Below are 18,312 nucleotides of genomic sequence, written 5' to 3' on the forward strand. Positions count from 1 at the left end.
CGTTTCCCCCGCTCCAGTTACTACCCCGCCTGCTGCGCAGGATCAGGGTGGAGCACATACCAGTCATCCTGGTAGCTCCAGCATGGCCCAGAAGGGCATGGTACTCACTCATCCTAAAGATGGTAGTGGGAGACCCTTGGACTCTTCCTCTACGGCCAGACCTGCTATCGCAAGGTCCGATCCTCCACCCTGCCTTACGGCATCTAAATTTGACGGCCTGGAAGCTGAATCCCTGATTCTCAGGGGTAGAGGTCTGTCTCAGAAAGTAATCTCTACCCTAATCAGAGCCAGGAAACCGGTCTCTAGGGTGATTTATTACAGGGTCTGGAAGGCCTATGTAGGCTGGTGTGAGTCCAAGCGATGGCTTTCTCGCAAGTTTACCATCGATAGAGTTTTAAGTTTTCTCCAGCTAGGAGTAGATAAGGGATTGGCATTAAGCACAATCAAGGGACAGATTTCAGCTCTGTCAGTGTGGTTTCAGCGGCCGCTGGCCACCCACTCGCTGGTTAAGACCTTCCTTCAAGGGGTCTTACCTATTAAACCTCCAGTTAAATCCCCGCTTTGTCCGTGGGATTTAAATCTTGTTCTGTCAAGTTTACAGAAACAACCTTTTGAGCCGTTGGCTGAAATTCCTTTGGTTTTACTGACAAGGAAGTTAGTATTTTTGGTTGCCATAGTTTCCGCCAGAAGAGTATCGGAACTGGCAGCCTTATCCTGTAAGGAACCATATCTTATTTTTCATAAGGACAAGGTCGTTCTCCGCCCTCATCCTTCCTTCCTACCGAAGGTTATATCCAGTTTTCATCTAAACCAGGATTTGGTATTACCATCCTTCTTCCCTAAACCTACTTCCAGAAAGGAAGGGTTGCTGCATACCTTGGATATTGTCAGGGCCATGAAGGCCTATCTTAAAGCTACAGAGAAGATCCGGAAGACGGATGTGTTGTTCATTTTATTGGATGGGCCCAAGAGGGGGCAGGCAGCTGCAAAGTCCACCATCTCTAGGTGGATTAAGCAGTTAATCATTCAGGCCTACGGCTTGAAAGGGTTGCCTCCTCCAGTATCATTAAGGGCTCATTCTACTAGAGCCATGGGCGCCTCCTGGGCAGCACATCACCAGATCTCTATGGCTCAAGTTTGCAAGGCGGCAACCTGGTCTTCTGTCCACACGTTTACAAAATTCTACCAGTTGGACGTAAGAAGGAATACTGATACAGCCTTTGGGCAGGCAGTGCTGCAGGCTGCAGTTTGAGACCCTCGGATTCTGGGGGCTCCCTTTTGAGTTAAATTTAAAATTTAAAATTATTTTTCTCAACTAAGTTGGATTTATTATGATTTGAGTATATCTCTAAATTAAATCCTTTTGTCTTGGAGATGTTCTCCCTCCCCTCATTGTGAGCATTGCTTTGGGACATCCCATATAGTAATGAATATGCCGCTCTGTGTCCCGTGATGTACGATAAAGAAAAAGGGATTTTTAATACAGCTTACCTGTAAAATCCTTTTCTTGGCGTACATCACGGGACACAGAGCTCCCACCCCTCTTTTTGGGGATCATTTTGGGAGGCATACTGCTTGCTACAAAACTGAGGTACTCCTCCTATGGGAGGGGGTTATATAGGGAGGGGCATTTCCTGTTTGAGATTGCCAGTGTCAACACCTGAAGGTACTCCATATAACCCATATAGTAATGAATATTCCGCTCTGTGTCCCGTGATGTACTCCAAGAAAAGGATTTTACAGGTAAGCTGTATTAAAAATCCCTTTTTTGCAGTAGTCAAAGCAAACCTAAACCCAACAAACCATTATAAATTGCTGCTTATGCTCTTTTAAAGATTTTTTCCTTTTTATTTTCAGGTGGTTATTTTACCTTTTTCGTCTCCATAACATAGATGGGAGTGTTTTTGTACGCCTAAAGCCTTGTACACACAATTGTTTTTTCTGTTCAACCCAGCGGACTGAGCGAAAAAAAAAATACTTAACTGCTCAGGTCGGAGCCGCTGTACTAATGATCCAATATTAGTACAGTGATCTCCCCTGCTGTTCTATTGTGTTCTGATACTGCCATAAAACTCTGCTCAGCGCTTTCAGCCACTGGCTGAGAGCGCTGATCGGGAACCGATTGGCAGGCCTTTTTTTTTCATGCTCCTTTGAAAAAGGAGCATGAAAAACTGGCTTCTACTGGCTTCAGTAAACATGGGCTGAATGTTGGCCAGTTTCTATTGAACCAGCTGATGCCATCTGACATTTGGTTTTTGTGTACTAGGCTTTAGAGATTGCTGTAAACAATGTAATCTATAAGGTGCCACACAGGCAGAGAGCACAAGAGGTTAACAGTTGACAACATCCTTTGGATAAATAGGTTTTTATTTTATTTATTTATTTATTTTTTTAGGACTTTCATCACCGATAAATATACCAGACCAAAAAGGGACAAATAGTTAATTGTTGGGGTTTTCATGCCATCAACGTTTTTTAAATGTATGCTTAAATGTGTATGTATGTGTTTGTGTTCATGTGGGAGGAGTATATTTTGGAGAGGATGGTATAATACAGACATGTCCAAAGCCAGGCCCACGTTCCAGTTTAATGTGGCCCTCCTGGTAATTTTGTATGTGTGTGTGTGTGTATGTGTATATATATCATTTCCAGGTCAACCCTGGAGATGGAGCTCCTCCTCACACACAGGAAACAAATTGCCATTAATTTCTTTTAAGTGGCTGTCCCTCAGGTCCCTGGTCAGTCTTGGTGTTTCCTCCGTCCAGAGGAGACATGTTTCCAAAGGACCTGAGGGGCTCCATCTCCCAAGGGCTGACAAGGACAGAGGTCCACAGGAGCAGCCACTTTTGCACAGGCATGGTGGCTGTAACGGATCCTCTGAGCGGCAGGGGGTCAGTGGACCTTGTCGGAGCCGTTTGTGTTTGGCGTGAAGGAGGCCAGAGGCTAGCTTGACCCGTAAGGCCCTGCGCGTCATTTCCGGGGTGGGATGACATCATCGACGTGCGCTGGGGAACTGGTCCAACCCCTTAAAGGCGCAGGGAGGTCTGATGGCTGGCTGGTGCCGTTTTACTCGTGGATGCAGACTACAGCATAGACGCCACAGTGATTCTAGAAAGCAGGAGAAAGATAGTCTCATTTGCCCAGGCTCCAGGAGGTGAATGCACCACAAGTAGGCACCAGGGTTGTCTTTTGTGTCCATTATAAGTTGGTCAGCAGCTAGGTGGTGTTGGTCACTAGCTAGCTGGGGCTTACCAGGGGTTACTAGTGTCACTCGTGTGCACGGTAGTAATGTTGTGGAGTGTGCTGTTGTCTCACCGCCATGATTTCCCCTGTGTTTTTTGTCTTCTGGCAGGTTAAACTGCCTAAAGATCCTAAGCCTACTCCCAGGAAGCGGTGTGTGAAATATGCTACCAAGATATCCTTGAAATACACAGAACCGCTATGCCAAATGTGCATCGACAGACTGGTTATAAAACAGATGCAGTCTACGCAATAAAAATTGGATGTGTGAGGGATGACATGGCTTCTACCGGACTTCCTCAGCTGCCAAGAGATCTCCCAAGAGGAATGGGTATTACACCCAGAGGTGTTCAGGGAAATTACAACCCGCTGGGGAGTACCAAACATAGATCTGTTTGCTTCTCGGAAAAACACTCAGGTGAAGTGTTTCAGCAAGATCAGCCTCTAGGGATAGACGCAGTCCAAAAGCCATGGAATTTCAAGATGTGCTGTGCCTTCCCTCCGGTGCACCTGATTCCGCTGGTGGTGAAGAAATCCTATAAGAGCAGACAAAACTCGTACTGATCGCACCATATTGGCCCAAGAGAGCCTGGTTCTCTCAGCTCCTTCTACTGAGTCTCTCAGTAGAAGAACCGTGGCTACTTCCTCACAGGGACGACCTGATGTGTCAGGGTCCCCTGACAGGCCTGAGACAAAGTTTCAATTGGGCAGCCTGGTTACTGAGGAAGACATCTTGAGATCAAAAGGACTCTCGTATAAAGTGGGTGCAACGCTTCTGAGCGCTTGGAAGCCGGACACCAGGGCCATCTACAGGAAGACCTGGAGAAAGTTTAACAGCTGGTGCGCTGAAAGTAACAGACAAAAGATGGATACACTAACTATTCTTGGGTGCTGATAAAGGTCTAGTGCTCAGTACGCTGAAGGTCCAGATAGCAGCACTGCCTGTGTATCTGGAACAGACACTATGAGAAGACCCGTTGGTCTCACGCTTTTGCAGAGTGTTGGCAAAATACAGACCACCCAAGACACAAAAATGTCCCACATGGAATTTGTCAGTGGATCATCAAATTTCCCTTTGAGCCGCTGCAAGAAACCTCTATACGCCTGCTGACACTTAAAAACATTTTTCCTCGTGGCTATAACTACAGCACGTAGGATAGGGAAAATTCAGGCTCTATCTGTCAGAGCTTTTTCAAAAAAAATAATGACGTTAGACTTGTCTTTCAAACCGATGCGGGATTTACACCAAAAGTGATGTCAACTTTTCATAAATCCCAGTAAATAGTACTACCTTCATTTTGTGATTCACCCAACAGCTGAGAGCAGGAACTAGTTCTCCTAGATGTTAGTAGATGTCTCCTTCAGTACCTGGAAGTTGCCAACGAGTTCAGAACATCAGATGCTCTGTGTGTCTTGTACGCTGGCCAACTGAAAGGAAAACAAGCATCCAAGAAGACAATAGCCAGATGGATTAAGGCAGCTATACTGGAGTTATGGAGTTATACGGAGTTATGGAGATAACACACCAAAAGACCTAAAGGCACATTCAACAAGGGCTTCAGCAGCCTCGTGGGCAGAAAGGGCAGAAGGGCAAAAGCCACTCTGGAGCAAATCTGCAGGGCAGCAACCTGGTCAAGATTCTCAACTTTTCTTCAGCATTACAGGCTTTATCTGATATCCAGCCAGGACCAGGCTTTTGGTAGGAAGTCCTCCAAGCAGTTGTCCCACCCTAAATCTGGTGAGTACTTGGTTAACCTCTTAAGGGCTGACCTGGAAGACGATTGGGGGAAAAGCAGGGTTGGTTCTTTCCGGTAACTCTGTTTCCAGTAGTCTTCCAGGGCAGCACGATCCACCCTAAATGTCTAACCTTGTTGGGTTGTGTTTTATGACTTTCAGATTCCAGCCTTCAGTTCTCCTGGATGACTGACCTTAAAGAAATGAATGACAATGTGTTTCCTGTGTGTGAGGAGGAGCTCCATCTCTCAAGGGCTGCCCTGGAAAACTACTGGAAACAGAGTTACTGTGTTTTATCTCTCTGGCAGCCCTGGAGGGGACGGGACGAGCCCTGTCCGATTACATACATGAGAATTCTCCTTTTTACTCGCAGCATCCAATAGGAAGTCCCGTCTCCTGGGCTGCCATTGGACGACTGTTCTGTCGATTGTAGGAGGCGGGACTTTGTATTAAAGAAGCCTCTGAGTAAACAGGAGATTCTCCTGTATTTAATCTGTTGCACTTGTCCCACCCCTCTACCTTTCTATGTGCATCTATTGACCTACTTAGGGGGAGATTTACAAAAACTGGTGCACTCAGAATCTGGTGCAGCTGGGCATGGTAGCCAATGAGCTTCTAATTTCAGCTTGTTAAATTAAGCTTTGACTATAAAACCTTGAAGCCGATTGGTTTCTGTGCAGAGCTGCACCAGATTTTGCACCATGCCGTTTTAGTAAATGACCCCCTTAGTGTGGCTCAGCCTTGCCTCTCACTTTCTGCTCACAGGATTTGCTTGACAGAAGCCGTAGCCAAGGCTTCCACTGCTGCCACGCTTCATATGAGACATATGAGAACTGTCTAAATGACTGAATTTCGTATTTTTTTCCGTATAGTGTATGGCAGCCGTAAGGATAATGAGTATTTCTTAAAGAAAATTAGGATAGTTGGATAGAGAAGGAACTGTGATACTGGTCAAGGAGGAATCCCCCTGAGAATCTGGAATACAAATATATATGCAGTGAGCTTTAAAGTGTTTGTAACCCTCAAAAGCATGTTAATACAGCACAGTACTGTGTAATTTGGCCCTCTCTATCACCTGAAGTAGCAAATGGACGAAAAAAACTCTGGTCGGCCGCACTCCAAAATGACTAAAACAAAGTTGGTCTTTATTTTCAAATGCACATGCATTCACCGCAAGCAACAGGTACAGTATAGGCCGACGCGTTTCACGCTGTACTTCAGCGCTTAGTCATGGCTAACATGGGTTCATACTAACACAACATAAATATCAAAACCACCGTCATGTGAAAGACATCCGCCAATGGCAGAGTAAAATCAATCAAATAATTAAGCAGACAATTAATTGCAAACACGTTTTATTTTAGTATAGCTATACACGGGTTAAAAGTGTGACTTCATAATTTTATAATCTTGGAGCTCTGTAGGGATATACATAGGTGTTTTGTCATTGTGTATGTGTATTTTACATATATGCTCTATATATATTATGTGTGATTCTTTTAGAGTTCTAACAATTTTGCATGTACATTTTTATATGATTTTCACATTATTCCAGGCACTTTTTCAATTCATTGATTCTGAGGGAGGTCTTCTCACCTGCTTCACATGATCCAAATTGAACGTGTTTGCAATTAATTGTCTGCTTAATTATTTGATTGATTTTACTCTGCCATTGGCGGATGTCTTTTTCACATGACGGTGGTTTTGATATTTATGTTGTGTTAGTATGAACCCATGTTAGCCATGACTAAGCGCTGAAGTACAGCGTGAAACGCGTCGGCCTATACTGTACCTGTTGCTTGCGGTGAATGCATGTGCATTTGAAAATAAAGACCAACTTTGTTTTAGTCATTTTGGAGTGCGGCCGACCAGAGTTTTTTTCGTCCATTTGCTACAATTAGCATCGCCAGCACCCTGGTGGTTCAACAGCCCTTAATGATACATGAGGCTCACCTGGAGCGGTGAAAGATTTGTCTGTATCACCTGAAGTACCTGGCTTATCCTGCCTGGTGTTGCCCTCCCCTCTGTAAACTTACCAAGCTTTTTATCATGGCTGCTGAGCCCTGACACCATGGTCAGTTTACGTTCCTCCATCATCTGCAGCTATCTGCAGTTCTCCTCTGCCCCCTCTCCCTCATCCTCTCCCCCCTCCCTTCCTGCCTGTCAGCTTGTGTGTGTGTGTGTGTGTGAACCCATTCCTCCCTGACCCTCCCCTGCTGCTGCTGTAAAATAATTGTGTCCTTCATAGAATCCCCTCTGTTTTAAAACTTGTTGTATCGCTCCTCCTCTTCCTGGCTGATGTCAGAGGAAACCTCAGCCCCTCTCTCTGCAGTCCTAGGAGCGGGGCAGGAGAGCCCTGGACATCAGCTGACTGCACAGCAGCGCTTCAAAAAAAGGTATTGTGCTACATCATTTAAAAAACAGACAGTGAAGAATTTAACAGGTTAGAACAAAGGGGATTCTACTAAAGACACATAATGAACTTACAACCACTTTAAGGCAAAGAGGTAAGATGAGAGCGAGATTTGTAGGAGGAGGTTATGAATGTTCTATGGGGAGAAAGGCTGAGCGCCCCTGGCCAGAGGGAGGAAACAGCTGCGTGTGGCCAGTTTTCACGTATTCTTTGGGAAGGAAGGCAGAACACACACCCAGTTGCTGTGTAGTCCTCAGCCATTGTATAATTGTATTTGATACCCACGGAGCAGAGTGGGTGGGAACTGGAGAGGACAAATTGGGGTGGGGATGGAAGCTGGAGCAGACAGAGCGAGTAGATTAGGAAGACAGAATTAATATGTCACAAGTTCTTTTTTCCCCAATCATCTTCTAGGACAGCGCTCCTTACCCATGACGGTAAACACATTGCCTCTAGCTCTTTAAAAGGGCAGTCCAACAGGAATGTGGCCAGTCATTTGTTTCCTCCATCTGGAGGAGGCGTGTTGTTGTAGGAACCTCTTTTTTCTTTTTTATTATTCAGCAGGACGGACTCCATGTCTCAAGGGCTGCCCAGCAATGTGCCCTCACCTGCATGGGTTTTGTGTTCTTAGGCCTCAGCAGTAGCTCAGGAGTACATGCTCCCTCCTCTCTCCAGTGCCCATGAAGGGAGTTGGTCAGAGGTGCAGGCATCCTTGTAGTGTTCGGTCTGTTGGACCTGAGTGGGGAAAAAATAAGTCACCGGGGAACCCCCTTCCCACTATTCCTGCGTTTTCAGCAGCCGGATGTGACATCAATAGCCCGGAAGTCACCGGGCATCATGTGTTGGCAACTCCAAGTGTTGGAGGTTTTGGTTTCAGCCTCAGACGCTAAAGGAATTGAGGGCTGGGCTGGTGCCTATTTCTGGATGTTGACAGCATGGGCTAAGGGTGCTAGACATTAGAGGACATTGGGGACATCCATGGAAGCTTTCTCCCAGGCTATGTTTGTGTAGTATTCTGATCTCAGATAATATTTTGTTTGAGCCATAGTTACATGCTGCACTGAAGCAGACTGTTGATAGGAAAACGGCATTTCCTGTTAGGAAAAAGCCTATCCAAAAAAGTTTTATTTTTGTAATTCCTAGGAACAATCCGAGGGGAAAACCAAAGAAGCATTGGGCAGCGCACAAATGGAAGCCCAAAGGAAACATTTTGTTTAATCCTCCCACCCAAGGAAATAAGTGACAATGACGCATAGTGTCAAAGGACGAAACGCATCGGTGCGTGGCTGTGAAGCAACTAGTAGGAACATTTTATTATAACAAGAGACGTCTAGGCTGATTTGGCAGGTGCAGCGACAATGTTCTGAGATATTGCCGGTTTGACAAGTCACCACCAATCCCTGGAGAGCTCTGGTTGACATTTTTAAGCTGATTGTACTTGAATATATTGTAAGTACAATGTATGAAGATCGATTTTGAATAAACATTTGTGTGTTTGACGTTCTCACACTAGTGGAGCCTTTTCTTTGTGATTTCTCCCCATGTGATTGCACCTAATTGTCCATTGTGTGTGCAGAGGAATAGATCGTTGGCTTAACCCTTTGTGGGTAATGCACTACTGCTGAACACGAGTGTGTGAAGCAATATTTTTTGGTCAGTCTAATACTGATGGGAAGTGGGCTACAAGACACATGTAGTGTGAAGACTCTATCACCCTTTGGGTGACTCTTTTTATGGACATTCTCTAGCACTTGCATTGTATGGACTTGTGTCGCTGAATTTCTATTTCATCTTTTGCACTTGTTTTTGAGATGATAATTTTATATAATGGTGCATTGTGTTGTGTGGGAGTAAGCCTGGAGGGATTCCTTCCACAGTGGAAAGAAGGGACCTTCAACTATTTTTGTCCTGTGTATTTTAGAAAAAGGCTATGCTCTGAAATTCGACGCAAGTTCTCCTTCAGGCTGGTTTCACACTTGTGCGGTGCGAATTTCAGCTCTCTTATCTCTGCAGAGAGATAACAGAACTGTTCAGCAGATCATCTCCCTTTTTAGCTGCAAATTTGGAGACCTGGGAGAGGGGAGGGGGAGGGGGAAGTGTATTGAGGTGATTGAGAGAGATCCTGAAGAGAAATGAACACATCTGCGAATCAGATGCGTGCCCATAGAAGATAATGGGCCTGAATTCGCACCTGAGCTGCACCGAAATGCCTAGAAAACGCACACGTTTTTTCGGCAATGCGCAGTGCGAATGCATCACACATATGTGAACCAGCCTCATTGAAATTAATGTATTTTATAATGTTATGCGAATTGGATGCGGTTTAAGCCGCAACCAATTTGCATAGGTGTGAACCCGGCCTTAAGATTCCTAGTTAAGTTACCAAAGAACCCTGTCAAGGCACTAGCCCTTCCACTTTTAGGAGAATTAGTGGATCAAAAAGTCCTTATTCCAGTCCAAAGAGCAAAAGGTTTTTACTCAAATGTGTTCGTCATGAGAAAACCTTCAGGAAACTATCACTTAATTATGAATTTTCACTCACTAAACAGCCATTCGCTTGTTTGGTCAAAAATTTACCCCAGAGGGACTTCTTCATGGCTACCATGGATTTTTTAAGAGGCGCCAATTTACATATTCCCATCGGGGAAGTTTGCAGGGGTATCTACACCTGCCAATTATTTTTTTCAAGAGTGTGTACCATTTCCAGAGCAATATATTTGCCCTTTGGCCTCTCATCAGCAACGAGGTTCTTTACCAAGGTCCTAGTAGAAGCCTTAGCCGCATTGAGACTTTAGTCCATAATTGTCATCCCAAACCTGGATGACTGTCTCTGCATGGCAGCATCAAAAGAAACGCTTCAGGAGGATCTTTAGAAGGCTCAGAAATGGTTTTCAATTCTGGGGCGGGTTGGAGAAATCTAACCACCTCTTCTCTCTCTCTTTTTTTCTGCCGGAAGTAAAAAAATCTCACACGTCTCCCAGAAATTGGCACTTCTCTAGGCCAACCACAATGGATGAGGTCTCACAGCCTCCTCCATTCCAGAAGTAGGCTGGGCATGGTTCCACCAGAGACCACTTTGGTCATTTCTGCTTTAGAACTTCATATAAAAAGATAGAGGAAAAACTTTGCCTGCCAGTGAATACAAAGTGGTCTCTTTGGTAGAGGGATCAAGCTAATTTTTTGCAAGGTCTCCATTAGTCTCTTCCCATCTCCAGAATCCTAACTATGGGTGCCAGCACTTGTGGTTGGGGACTCCACCTAAAGGGACAGTAGACACAAGGATCCTGGTCCCCAACTAACTGGAAGGAGCTCATAACAGTGGCCAAATAAGTACCGGTATCTCAAAAGTCACCTCCAAGTCCACTCAGGCAATATCATTACAGTGGCCTATCTAAACAGATTACAAAAAATATGTTGCTGATCTTGGTGGAATGTATAAAGTTTCTGCCAACATCCCTGAACTGGAGAAAAAAATACAATGCACCCTGTGTGCAGAAAAACACCCCTCTGGGACTTTGCAGGCATCACAAAGAGAAAGTAGAAGGTATTTTTTAAAAGGCAAGTGCCTTTTTTATTTAGAACGATGAAGTAAAACTGGACAGAGGCCCAATAAGATTTTAGTATGTAACGTACAAAATGGTACATTTGCAATTGATGAATCAGTACATCAGTAGAATAGGCTCTATCCGAAAGGGCTGATAAAGGCTGCCCTCCAACAACAGTGGACGGAGAGGACACTGTGTGACCCCCCTGCGTTTCCAGTTTCTCTAGAGCAGGGTGTGATACATTTGCCTATATGTCTCAGTGTACTGCTCCCTGCTAAGCCATGTCTGTACAGGTAGAAAGGAATTTCATGTGTGATTCATTCCTCTGACAGGTTATTGACATGCTAATGTCCCCTCACTATTCTAAACGTTAATTGATCTATTGTGTTGTGTAAAGAAGATCTGTGTTTACCCTTAAAAGATGTGTATTGTATCATCAGGCTAAATGATTAGAGAAGTAGTATGTTAATTATTCTGATTGCTTCAGTGTAGTAATTAACTCCAGTGATGTCTTTATCTAAAGAAATGTGTCTGCATGGTCGGCTCCGACTTGTCTCCTATAATCTGTATGGGAAACCCCACTGTGTGAGGGGGGCGTTCCTAACAGGCTGTAACCACATATAAGCTGAGTTTTTGTGTCAATAAAGGGTCTTGGTTCCAGCATCCAGTCTTGACTCATGTGTGGGGAATCCTGTGATGTTCTTGTATGGAGAGGAGGGAATGCTTGACGGGGATATCATACCGATACCGTCACACAGGGGTTCCAAACTTTTTTTTCAAAGAGGGCCAGATTTGATGAAGTGAATACGCGTGAGGGCCGACCATTTTGCCTGACATTCTTTGGACCATTAAAATTCTGTTTAAGTGTGTTCGTCCGAGCACTAATAACAATACCAACAACAATTATCTTGCCTTTGTGGCTGTGTGTGGTGAAGAGATGATCTTGAGCGTGTAATTTTGGCTATACCGTATTTATCGGCGTATAACACACACCTTCACTTCAAGATGGAAGTTTCAGGATTTTTTTTCAAATAAAGAACTGTTAAGCAAAATAAGGGTCAGTGCCCATCAATGCAGCCTAATCAGTGTCCATCTGCAGCCTCACCTTTGCTTGAATGCAGCCTTGCCATTGCTATCAGTGCAGCCTAATCAATGCCCATCTGCAGCCTCAGATGGGACAAGGAGGGGGGCTGGATGAGCAGCAACAGATTACATAAAGGAGAATCTCCTTATCATAATGTCCTAATTCTTATTGGATTCCCACTGTTTCTATTCACTGAATACTTCTTTTTTTCCCTGCACTGGCACTAACGCAGTGTCATCCAGGGTTTTCGAGGGACACGCAGGGGGTTCATCTTCTCAATGTCAAAAAAATTCTTCTAGCCTATCTGGAGGCCACTAAAGCTTTTAGATCATCAGAAGCCATGTTTGTGCTTTTTTCAGAAAAGCATAAGGGCAAACGGGTCTCAAAGGGCACAATAGCCAGATGGATAAAGTCAGGCATTGTGAAAGGATACAAAGCTTTAAAATTGGAGCCCCCACAGGGCCTAAATGCGCACTCCACCAGAGCAACATCAACATCCTGGACAGAAAAGGCCAGTGTCTCCCTGGGGCAAATCTGTAGAACCGCTACATGGTCAAGTTTTTTTACTTTTGTGTGATGTTATAATCTGGAATTTTTGGCCAGGACCAAGCATTTTAGGAGGAAGGTCCTCCAAGCTGTGATCCCCCTCCCCTTTCCAGTGTGGTGAGTATTTTTTTATCCTTCCAAGGTCTGTCCTGGAAGACAACTGGGGTACTTACCGCTAACCCTATTTTCAGTAGTCCACCAGGACAGCATATTCCCATCCGTTTTTTTTTTTTTTTTATGCTTGAATTTGTAGTTTTGAATTTTTTGTTTTTCAGCTCCATCCTTTGGTTCTGGGATTGACTGGCTAGGTTCCTGTTGGACCGCCTTTTTAAAGAACTAGAGACAGTGTGTTTCCTGTCATGGGGGGAGAAGCTCCATCTCTCAAGGGCTGTACACACTGTCACTGTAAACACACAGGACAATGACCGGTGCACTCACAGCAGAGGTGATCATAACAGAGCTCTGCATGAGGTTCACAAAGGGAACACCCACACATTGAGTTTCATGCAGAAGAAGAGATGACGGGTAGTGATGGCACCAGAAGGATGTGAAGTATTGGAAAATCATTCAGCATTCCTTTTTACAAACAGATGTAAGCATTTAAACATGAATCGGTAGACCTGCAGTTGGGGTTTAATTGCTATGAAGACTACTACTTTAAGTGTTTTTTTTTTTAAATGAGGAATAAAGGATTATTGGGTCCTTTGCAATGTTGCAGCATTATTACCTATGTTATTTGAAATAAACGACAAGTTCCTGTGTATGCTGACTTGAAGAATCTGTAAACCCAACATTTCATATTCCTGATATGTGCCTGATGTATCATGTACTTGTGTGAAAACATATCCTGTTCTCTTTGCATTGCTTCCTTTATGTGAAATACCCAATGTTCCAGCCATCATTCCGTCTGCCTTCCTATTATAAACTGACAACACTAGGCATGTGAGCACAGTGTGGTCAGTTTTTTTTTTGGTTTTTTTTAGCTGTGCTGAGAACTCTGCCTGCTCTCTTTCAATGATCAGACTTGTCCTTACACACCCCCCCCTCCCCCAAACAGCCATTCTTGTCCCCCAGTTCCATGTTTTTGCCTTTCATTTCTATTTTAAACTGAATGGGTTGTTTTACAATTATTCCTAATTAACCAGCTAGAAAGCTAGCCCATCTGCTTGATTATTTCTTTTGGTCTGCCTGATTGAAATGCATAGCCAGTGTGGGTGATGTAACCACATTTTTATTGCACATCATGGTAGCTCAGCATAAACTCATGTTCTGTTTTCATGTCAAGTAAAGACAACCATAGTTATTGCTCTGTACATTGTTTAGAAGATAATAAATGTGTTTATGCTTTTAAATCATGTACACTGTTACTTTTGCGGTTTGCAAAGAGTTTGTAGCTTTCAAGCTGGTAAACCGCTCTCCTAAACACACAATTATTTTAGAAAATAGCCAATTTACTGAAAACAAGACGACCAACTGCAGGAGTCAGTTGTTGACAAAAGGTCAGACATGTTACCCTTTATCAAATGACAATGTCGTTACTTGTTGTTCTACTTTAAATGTTGCATTTCTTTTGTCGTTGACAAGTGGAACACAATACACAAATGCGATGAAATGGTCACACTAGAAGCTGTAATATTTTGTGTGCCAGTAATATAATAATCAACTGCCAGATCTAATGGTCCACTCAAGCACAGTATTAGTTTCCTGATGTATAATTTATTTTTTTAAATGTTTAAAATAAATATATGCACGCCTTCAAGTGTGTGCATTATGAATGTATCAAAATACTTGTACCTGTGCCAGAAGGATGTGCACAAATAATTTTTAACAAAGTAATTGCACATTTTCTGATATGGTGTGAAAAGATAATTCAGCAGATGTTTTTTGAAACTAACCTGAAACACAGCATTATTGTTTGCACATTCTAATTGTTTCTCATACTGACATATGTAGTGATAAATATAAACCCTATTTGACCGATCTAACATCATTTTTACTGTTTTTTTTTATTAAAGCGATGGTAAACTGTTAAAAAATAAATTTAAAAACTGACACCTGTAAGGCAATTGCATAATGTGCTGGTATGCATTGCATGAGGGCACGTTATGAAATACTTACATTGGAACGGAGCCTTCCAGCAGTGTGCTGTCACCGCTGAGAGGGCTAACTAATTCCCCCGTTGTTTCTTATGGGTTAGCGCGATCTGGCTTTGTGATTGTCCGGTGCCACAATGACGGCGTCACTCTTGTGCATTGGGAGCCCTCGATTCCGGCACGAAGCTCTGAAGGTGCAGTCCTTCGGAACAAATGCGCCGGTGATGTAACTGGCCGCATCTAGGGTGAATATCTATCGCTTTAAGTTTTGGTTAATGGCCGTTTTAGTTAAATACTCTGTGGAATAAATTGTTGCAGCGCTTTGTTCATTTTGCAACATGTAAAACGTAAAGGGCTTTTTTAAAGTTTAGAAACATTATTCCTACTTGGGCTCAAAACTTTCATTGTCTAGTAGCTGTTTGCAGGGACAAGTTACATTAATGAGGGGCAAAGATGTTGAAGTTGTTGCCAATGGTAGCTAGTCCAAGTTCACTTTAACCACTTAAGACCCGGACCAATATGCAGGTTAAGGACCTTGCCCCTTTTTGCGATTCGACACTGCGTCACTTTAACTGACAATTGCGCAGTCGTGCGACGTGGCTCCCAAACAAAATTGGCGTCCTTTTTTTTTTACCACAAATAGAGCTTTCTTTTGGTGGTATTTGATCACCTCTGCGGTTTTTATTTGTTGCGCTATAAACAAAAATGGAGCGACAATTTGGAAAAAAATGCAATATTTTTTACTTTTTGCTATAATAAATATCCCCAAAAAATATATAAACAAACATTTTTTTCATCAGTTTAGGCCGATACGTATTCTTCTACCTATTTTTGGTTAAAAAAAACGCAACACGCATTTAACGATTGGTTTGCGCAAAATTTATAGTGTTTACAAAATATGGGATCGTTTTATGGCATTTTTATTTCTTTTTTTTACTAATGGCAGCGATCAGCAATTTTTTTTCATGACTGCGATATTGTGGCGGACACATCGGACAATTATGACACATTTTTGGGACCATTGTCATTTTTACAGCAACAAGTGCGTACTGTGAAAATGACAATTGCAGTTTAGGTGTTAACCACTAGGGGGTGCTGTAGGGTTTAAGTGTGACCTCATATGTGTTTCTAACTGCTGGACGTGTGACGTCATTGATCGTCTTTCCCTATATCCGGGAACAGACGATCAATGACAATGCCACTGTGAAGAACGGGGAACGTGTGTTTACACAGGGCCGATCCTAGGCAGGGTGCGAACGGTGCTTTGCACCCAGGAGCCTTCAAATTTAGGGGCGCCGATGTGTATACACACACTAAAGTGCCTCAAAGAAGGTACTTGCAGGAAATGTTTGCATGTCCTGCCAGCGCACCGCTCCAGTGTGAAAGCACCCGGGCTCTCACGTTGGGATTGCAGATGAGGCTTTTTTCAGGCGCTATTTTTAACACTAAAGTGCCTGAAAAAAAAATCTCCTGTACTATGTCTGCAGTCTCTGACCATCTCCTCCTATACTATGTCTGCAGTCTCTGACCATCTCCTGTACTATGTCTGCAGTCTCTTGCCATCTCCTGTACCATGTCTGCAGTCTCTAAACATCTCTGTAGTATGTCTGGGGGGTCTTTCTAACAGACTCTATAGCAGAAGCCCTCTCTGTGTCCATCCAGAGAGGCCCCCCCTCCAGGTCACAATAAAAGTACTCTGCTTCTCTTCCTGTAATTTGTTTATTGTTAAGAGATCATGTAAGGATCCCAGGGTAATGAAGACTTTATGGGGGGAGCATTTTTGTGGTTGAGTCATTGCCATAGAAACATTGGTAAAGGGGTGTTTACACACACCTCTCCCCGTTCTTCAGCTCCTGTGACCGATCACGGGACACCGGGGGCGATCGGGTGCCTTTTTATAGCACCGATTGCTGTATAAATGACAATGGTCTTAAAATGGTGTCAAAAGTGTCCGATGTGTCCGCCATAATGTCGCAGTCACAATAAAAATTGCAGATCACCGCCATTACTAGTAAAAAAAAAACAGGGTATAGAGACATAAAAGTTAACTGATTCCTTTTAAAAATGATTAAACATAGATTAAATTCAATCATATAATGTGCCTCTAGTTTAACTTTCGGTTTTAAACTGGTTTCATGTTTATGTGAAGTAAAGAGACCCACAGAACAAAAACAAACAAATCCAGGGCAGTGTTTTGTTTTTAAAATGAATCCGATTGGTTCTGAGGAGTTTTAGACACACAGTAATGACAGCTTAGACCACAGTGAAAAGCTCCCAGTACTGTGGTTATAAGGAGCCAGACAAGCAGGAAGTGTGGAGATTACAGCAGAATTACAGCAACTTCAAAGCAAAAACGAACAATAAGGACATGAAACCAGTACTGCAGTACAGTAAAGGAAGCTAAATAGCTAAAAAAAAAAAAATTCCTTTAGTGATCCTTTAAAAAAAAATGCCATAAATCTGTTCCCTATTTTGTAGAGCTATAACTTTTGCGCAAACCAATGAATATACGGTTATTACGTTTATTTATTTTTTTACCGAAAATATGTAGAATACTACATATCGACCCAAACTGAGAATTGTGTTTTTATATATGTATATTATAGCAAAAAGTAAAAAAAAATTGTCCTTTTTGTTTATAAGATGTAAATTTTGTTTGGGTGCTATGTCGCACAACCGCGCAATTTTCAGTTAAAGCGACGCAGTGCCGTATCGCAAACGGTGCTCTGGTCCGGAAGGGGGTAAATTCTTCCTGGGCTGAAGTGGTTAAAGGTGGAAAAAGTTCTGAAAAGATTTATCTTGGTCTTATTTTTTTTTTTTTTTTTATATCACAGAAGCCTGACCTTTTAACAGGAGTGTGTAGACTTTTTATATCCATTATAAGAGATAAAAGCATATTTGTTTTTCTGTATGCTGCACTATGTTGTACACTGAAAGTGCACTTGGAAGTGCAGTCGCTGTAGTTCTGAGGGGACATGCAAGGAAAATAAAACCGCATTTTAGCTTGCACATGATTGGATAACCAAATCGGCAGAGCTTCCCCTCATTTCAGATCTACCCCTCAGATTTACAGCGACTGAACTTCCAAGTGCAATTTCAAGTGCACGTTGCACTTGTAGTTTAAAATGCATTTGCCTTTTGTAAATAACCCCCTCTGTGTCCCATTTGATTTCACACTCAAAGTAAAAACCAATAACACTTTTTTAAAAGAAAGAAAAAGTGGAGTGGATCCATCAAAATGCAGCTGCATTGCATCTGGGATTGTAACCTTTTCAATTGAACTGCATGTAATGAATAGAAGTTAGTTTTCCTGACTTTGTTGGCTTTAATACATTTTTTTTTTTATTATTTATTTTTTCAACCCTACTTTTTTTTATTACAGATTTGGGCCTAGATCAGTTTATCGTAAAGCGTTATGATGGAAAGGTGAGTACCACCTCAGTAAAACGGACAACTTAAATACAGCATTTTGCCTTCAGGTTTTTAACTTTTGCTGGTTCTGCTTTAACTTTTCTCCTGTAATATAATTAAAACAAACCTTCATTTTGACCATATGCTATGATCTGACATGGAGAATTTGAGCAAGCTTATGCAACTAGTATATGTTTTAGATGCTGTGTGTTGTTTTTTGTTTTGTCAGCCTAACAAAATTAAATG

General features: G+C 42.8%; 1 protein-coding gene across 5 annotated transcripts in view; it reads left to right on the top strand.

Annotated features, from left to right (window-relative positions):
• MICU1 (mitochondrial calcium uptake 1) overlaps positions 1-18,312 on the top strand; it is a 297,161-nt gene that overhangs the window by 99,735 nt on the left and 179,114 nt on the right. For all 5 annotated transcript variants that reach the window (XM_040362305.1, XM_040362304.1, XM_040362306.1 and 2 more), the window contains exon 5: positions 18,038-18,081. In XM_040362305.1, coding sequence (XP_040218239.1) covers positions 18,038-18,081 — 44 coding nt within the window. The remainder of the gene's footprint in view (positions 1-18,037; positions 18,082-18,312) is intronic.

This window comes from Rana temporaria, chromosome 8 (genome assembly GCF_905171775.1).
Source record: "Rana temporaria chromosome 8, aRanTem1.1, whole genome shotgun sequence".
Classification (NCBI taxonomy): domain Eukaryota; kingdom Metazoa; phylum Chordata; class Amphibia; order Anura; family Ranidae; genus Rana; species Rana temporaria.